This window comes from Trichechus manatus, unplaced genomic scaffold (assembly GCF_000243295.1).
Source record: "Trichechus manatus latirostris isolate Lorelei unplaced genomic scaffold, TriManLat1.0 scaffold00253, whole genome shotgun sequence".
Lineage (NCBI taxonomy): Eukaryota > Metazoa > Chordata > Mammalia > Sirenia > Trichechidae > Trichechus > Trichechus manatus.
Window position 1 is genome coordinate 101,911 of NW_004444189.1, and position 7,123 is coordinate 109,033.

The 7,123-nt window shown below is 38.5% G+C and overlaps 1 protein-coding gene across 1 annotated transcript in view; it reads left to right on the forward strand.

Annotated features, from left to right (window-relative positions):
- CDK14 (cyclin dependent kinase 14) overlaps positions 1-7,123 on the forward strand; it is a gene marked incomplete at its 5' end in the record, with an annotated part of 305,956 nt that overhangs the window by 81,651 nt on the left and 217,182 nt on the right. Inside the window, one exon of the mRNA XM_004389659.2 lies at positions 2,986-3,079. Within this exon, the coding sequence (XP_004389716.1) occupies positions 2,986-3,079 (94 nt within the window). The remainder of the gene's footprint in view (positions 1-2,985; positions 3,080-7,123) is intronic.

Consider the following 7,123-nt stretch of genomic DNA (forward strand, 5'->3'; position numbering starts at 1 on the left):
GCAGAAAAGAAAAAAAAAGAAAGAGCAACACCAGCAGCCAACAAATGGCACTCGAGAGCCAGCTAGTGTGGGCTGGTGTTTCTGGACAGGAGATTGTGTCCGCGCGAAGCAGAGGAGGCCGAGTGTAGGTGAAGAAGGGTAGAGAGTGGGAAAGCGTATATCACAAATTGCCGGCGCTGTGGAGCCCCTCAGGAAGAAGCAAAGTTGGCGCACGGAGCCAGGCATTTGAGTGAAACGAGGGGGAGGTGGTGAGAGGCAAGCGAGAAATCAAAAGAAGCAGAAAAAAAAAAAAGCAACACCAGCAGCCAACAAATGGCACCCAGAGAGCTGCCCACTTGGGTGTATGGAATCGAAGCAGCTGGTGCTTCCCGGTCAAGAGACTGTGGCCGAGGGAAGCAGAGGAACAAATGAACAAAAGCCTTGAGATCCCACCAGCGCAGTAGCCCATACCAGGAAGCAGCTCCACACTCAAATGGAGCTGCGCAGCCCCTCAGGAAGAAGCAAAGATGGCGCACAGAGCCAGGTACTCGAGCAAAAGTAGGGGGAGGCGGCAAGAGGAAGCAAGAAATCAAAAGAAGCAGGAAAAAAAAAAAAAAGCAACACCAGCAGCCAACAAATGGCGCTCACACAGCCAGCTAGTGCAGGCTGGTGTTTCTGGATAGGAGACTGTGTCCGCGGGAAGCAGAGGAGGCCGAGTGTGGGTGAAGAAGGGTGGAGAGTGGGAAAGTGTATATCACAAATTGCCAGCGCTCTGCAGCTCCTCAGGAAGAAGCAGAGGTGGCGCACGGAGCCAGGCACTCGAGTGAAAGGAGGGGGAGGTGGCGAGAGGCAAGTGAGAAATCGAAAGAAGCAGGAAAAAAAGCAACACTAGCAGCCAACAAATGGCACCCAGAGAGCCGCCTGCTTGGGTGTGTGGAATCGAAGCAGCTCGTGCTTCCCGGTCAAGAGACAGTGGCCACGGGAAGCAGAGGAGGCCGAGCCTGGGCGAAGAGGTGTGGGGTGTGGGAAAGCGCACACCACTAATTACTGGTTGTTTTGTCTCCCTCTGGATGCTCCGTGAGGCTGCTTTCTCGTACCCCCGTTTGCTGGTCTCCGATAGGAGTCCAAGATGGCGGATCCGCGCTGCATTAGCTGGTAGGGGACCTCTGGATGAATCTCTCCTCGCTCTCCGTTCTCTGTCAGTTTTCTCACTCCATTTGGTGCTTGGCTGAGTTCTTTATCTCTTCATTTGATGTTTTAGGGTTTCAGGATTGTTGTATTCTCTGTTCGGCTTAGTTTTTCGGATCTTTGCTGTGGAGGGACGGCATGGTGCTTCTGCCTAGAGTGCCATTTTGCCGGAACCTGGTGTTTAGTTTGGATAGAAATTATATAGTATAATAAGGAAGGGATTTCTGTAAAAGTATTACTTCCTTAATTCAAAGTATTGTTTATATACAGGTGTGATAACAACTGGGACAACTCTAGAGAACTGGAGGGTTTATCCTTAAAATCTTGGAGATCTAATACTGGTTAGACACAGGATTTTCCCACCCTAAATTAAATGAGTCTAGCAATCGAGAAAGTGTCACACATGTTGCTGATTTTATTAACATAATTGTAGGAAACATAAACCCACTCAAGGTAAAGCAATTTTATTTATTTTTAATCCTGGAGCATTGTCAGAAGGTTAGTGGTATCTAACCAAAACACTGAATTTTCTGAACATCCAGGTCTCAGGAAGGCAAGGACCTCAGCTGCTGGAGTATATGCCATTCATGCTAATTCTCTGCCATTAATGTGTCTTATCTCATTCACACATGCCGGTTTCTTTCCATCCTGCTACCAAATGACTTTTCCAAAGTCCTAGGAGAGGAATCTGATTGGCTGAATTGGTTATTCCTGTTGGGTTAGCTCCAGGCTGCTTCAGTCTGAGAGGCAAGGTACACTGCTGAGGCTTGCTAGAAACTGTGAGCATGAAACGCTAGCTAGGAGAAGACATTGAGCATGGTAGGTGGCTAATATATTGAATACTTGTTGCCATCAAGTCGATCCCGACTCATAGCAACCCTATAGGACAGAGTAGGACTGCCCCATAGGGTCTGCAAGGCTGTAAATCTTTACAGTAGCAGACTGCCGCGTCTTTCTCCTGCGTAGTGGCTTTCGGTTAGCAGCCCAGTGCTTTAACCACAGCGCCATCAGTGCTAATATATTGAATAAGGGTTTAATAAATAAGTTCACATAAACGAGTTATCCTAGCGGAATGTTCATGGAAGATTTTGCGGAGCAGATGACATTTAAACTGGATCATAGAGGTTGGGTTGGATTTAGATAGTAAGAGCATATAAGTGAAGCAGGAGGGTATTCTAGGTAGTGGAGTAATTGAGCCGAATTGTATAGGTTTCTGCTTGGCACGTGGCTCAGTGAGCCTCAATTTAACTGCTCATTAGAATCACCTGAGCAGCCCAGTGTCAAGGCCTGGATTCCAACCTAGACTGACTGAAAAAACATCTCTGGGAGTTGTGGTCGGAGCATTTGGAGCTTTTAAAAGCTGCCAAGGTGATTTTGATGCAAAGAGAGGATTGAGAACAACTAGACAGGTAGAGAGTACGATACGTTATGACTTTGTGAAAAACAATTGTAAACGTATGTTAGTACAAGACTTGGATGCTTTATGTATCAGGCTCTGAAGTTTCAGCTGTATACTACAGGGTGTAGAGCCACCAACGTTTACTATTCCATGTGGTTCCACTATCGTCAGAGCCCAGTATTACCTGTATGTATTCAGAGTCCTTTGAGGGCAATAGACAGAGTGGGAGGAGGGAGTAGAAAGGAAAGTTGAAGGTAGATTTATCTGTCTAGGTAATGTGGGATAGTGCTTGGTGTCTCATTAAGAATATTACTTATTCATGGCTTGTCCTCTTTAGGAGTGAGTGTTCTAATTCCAGATTTCATATTCTAAGCAGAATGTCTTTAAGTTTTTGTAACCATCCTTTCTTCTCTCTGTAGGGGAGTTGGCTGCATCTTTGTGGAAATGATCCAAGGGGTTGCTGCTTTTCCAGGAATGAAGGACATTCAGGATCAGCTTGAACGAATATTTCTGGTAAATTCTTTAAATAGTGCCTTTGAGAAGAATTGGTTTATAATTAGTCACCCAATGACAAATTCTACAGTGGCCAATGGAAAAATAATTTAAGACAAATTTATTTGTTGTCACATTTAGCTCCAACGGTTTCAAACCTTTGAAAAAGCAAAAAATTAGATAAGAATTATGTTTTTAAACTATCGTACATAAATAATAGGAAAGGGTGGAATGTGAGAGGCAGTATAGAGTAATGGGTTATAATGAGGGCTCTGACAAAAGAATTCCATATAATTTATGTCGCTATCCCCACTTTAAGTAGGTAGAGCTTCACTCCCTCCCATAACTCCCTTGCCCCCTGCCCACCCCATTTGAGTGTGGGCTGCACTTGGTAACTTTCTTTCAAAAAGTAGAGCATGGAAAAAGAGTGGAGGTGGAGGGAAGGATAGTAAATTTGCAGTGGAGAAACCTGACAAACAGTACTTTGACCAGGTTATTGAGGTTTAACATCATCAATGGTAAGTTCTGCTGATAGCATTTACACCTGATGTAATGTGATAAGCATGGCAAGTCACTTCTGTGGTCTCCCTCCCAAAATCATAACCCAGTATAATAATGAGATGGACATCCCAGAAACCCAAGTTGAGGGAAATTCTACAAAACACCTGACCAGGACCCCTCAAAACTGTCAAGGTCATCAAATATAAGAAAAGTCTGTGAAACTGTCACAGTCCAGAGGAGGCTAAGAAGACACGGCAGCTAAGTGTAGTGTTGTATTCTGCATGGAGTCCTGGGTTAGAAAAAGTATGTTAGGCAAAAACTAGTGAAACCTGAACAAGTGTGGAGTTTAGTAATAGTAATGTACCAATGTTGGTTCCTTAGTTGTGGGAGATGTACATAGTAACATAAGATGTTAACAGTAGGCAGAACTGGCTGAGGGGTATATGGAACTATCTATACTATTTTTGTAATTTTTCTATTTATAGATTTATAAAACTGTTCTAAAACTAAATGCTTATTTAAATTAAAAAAAAACCAGAAATCTGCAAAAAAGAAAAGTATTCTGAAGTCAGACTGTGGGATTAGTACCCCGCTCTGTCACTGTTTAGCTGTGTGACCTTGGACAAGGGACTTAGCTATCTGAGCCTTGGTTTTTCCATGGGATAATAATAGCATCTACCTCATAAGTAAGTTTTGCTGAAGAGTTGACTTAATACACATAAAGCACGTTTAGAACTATGCCTAGTATTTATTCTGTAAATATGTTATCATTATTTTTATTAAATTATTTTATGCAGAATATTTCTATTCAATAAAATTTCCACGTTAGCTTATATTCATATAAAATATTTTTTAAACATAGTGTTAGAGCTAGACAAATAAAGGTATTTGTTAAAAAGATTCAAATTATATACATTATAGTAGCTAATCGTATTATCATACTTTTCCCTTCTTTTAAATAAAACTGCTAAATGAAATTGCTGGGGCAGATTTTAGTAAGGCTATGTCAAGAGATGTGCTTCTTGGTTTATTATTCATTTAAATTATGCAACTACAGCATTAAAAGTAGCTTTCATATTTAGTATAAAGACTGTAGTAAGGTAGAGTGATACTACTTGAGACTCTCGCTACCATGTCTTCACCTTTAAGTCAACAATCAAATGATAAGAAGACTGGAAGCTAGGAAGTTAAGGCACACATGACTCACCCTATAGCACCCAATATTCCTAAGCATTCCTGTATACTCACACCAGATGGATAAACAGCAAAGTCCCTAACATTGTAGAAACCTTCCTCAAAATTTGGTTCTATTGGTTTCCTTTCCTAGAAACCAGTGGATTCCACTTCCCTTCAGTTTTACTTAATTATTGTTACCCATAAATCCCCACATGCTAAAATTCAAATGTTAAAATAATTTCTTATAATTATCAAAAATAATATATCTTTATTATAGAAAAGTCACACAATGCCAAAGTATACGAACACTGAAAATCACCTTGCCCTGCTACCCAAAGAAAACAGCATTGATGCATATCATAAATAGATTTTTTTCCTTTATATGTTAAAAATAATTGCTTCTTTTTTTTAAAAAATTTTTTCTGTACAAAAATTTGTACATACATTGTTATGTGACCGTAATTGCCTTCCCCTTACTGTGACAGCACACTCCTACTTTTCACCCCGATTCCCCATGTCCATTCAACCAGCTCATAACCCTCTCTGCCTTCCCATCTCACATCCAGACAGAAGCTGCCCATTTAGTCTCTTGTATCTACTTGAGCTAAGAGGCACACTCCTCACGAGTATGACTTTATGTCTCACAGTCCAGTCCAATCCCTGTCTGAAGAGTTGGCCTCAGAAATTGTTTTAGTTCTGGGCTGATAGAGAATCCAGGGGCCATGCTCTCCGGGGTAATTGCATCATATTTTAAAAACTATTTTGTAACTTGCCTTTTCCCCTTTACAATATGTAATAAACACCTTACCTTGCAAAAAATCCAGAAACTCATCACCATGACATGGAAGAGTTTCACTGTATGGATGAGACAGTATTCATTTAACCAGCCTGTATTAATAATTTGTTTACAGTTTTTCTCTATTATTTTGTGCAGTTGTCCTTTCAGTTAAAAATAATTACTATAATTGAAAGTTTTTAATTCAATAAAATTTAATTTTCCAAAATTTGTTGACTATCCTTGCACATCCATTCCTTCATTCAAACTCTTGAAATATTTCCTTTCCTCTGTTCCCAAGAAAATGGTTTTCAGATTTCATTGAATCTATAGATTATATTAGGAAGAAGTGATGCTTCTGAAATTGAGCTTTCCCACCTAAAAACAAATTATATCTCTTCCTTTACTCATATTTTATGGCCCATAGCACAAATACAACATACTTTCTTTTCATTTTTTCTATTTAAACTTTTATTTTCACTCAATTATATAATTTTCACAATTATTTCCTTAAATATATGGTGACACTGAAAAATAGCAGGAGAGATCATTTTAATGGGCCATAATTTGTATCAAATAGATTTTCATGTTAAAACATATCTCAAAATATTGATCTTCTTAATTTTTTTAAAGCTGAAGTATAATAGTAATTATAACATTACAATATATTCTGAAAACAATGTCCTAAACTTGAGATTCCACTTAACCATTTAGTCTCCAATAGCTGTTGAACAGTAATTATGGAACTTTGTGAAATACTGAATAATTTTATGCTAAAGTCATTAAATTGCTGTATTTAAAATCAGAAAACTTCAAAAAGGGAATTGTATAGATAGTAATATCTCCACGTACACATTATTTTAGCATGAATTTAAAAGGAAGGGAAAAATGATTATATCAATGGGGTATAGTTATATAACAGTGAAAGTAAAAAATGAGTTTCATGAAAGCATAGATTATTGACAAAGCTTAGTTAAAAGTTTTCATTTTAAGTACTGTACTTTTAACTTAACTGTTTCCTAACAGGGAATATCTTGTTAGATTGCTTCTTATATGGAGATTTTGCTATTATTTCTTAATTTTATGGCTATAATTTCCTAATTTTAAGGGTATTCAGAGACCTCCAAGCTATAAGTAAGCTTTTAATAAGTCAGAGAAATAAATCATTATGAATTTCCCCTTGGAATATTGATATACTAAATTGTTAGAACACATACACCCTTAAATGCAGATAACCATTGTGATTTATGGTAATAACTTTTTCATTTACTGTAATTATTTCACATGTGTAATGCTGTTTACAAATATAAAGACCCTTTGATAATCAGGAGATAAAGATCATCATCTGTATAAAATTGCTGCTTTAAGATTAAATGATGTTATGTTTTGCCCTAAAGAATTAGATATGGCTAAAAAAAAAATCTGCAAACTTCTTTTGACAGTAAATGTTACCATCTTAAATATTTTATTTCTCTACTGAATTGTTTAAATTTTCAAATGCTAACTCTGTATCACATTACACAAGTAAACTCTCTCAGGACATGTGTGATCTTTGGAAGAGAAGATTTTACAAACCCCGTATGGTTGAATCACTGGGAAAAAATGCTTTCCCT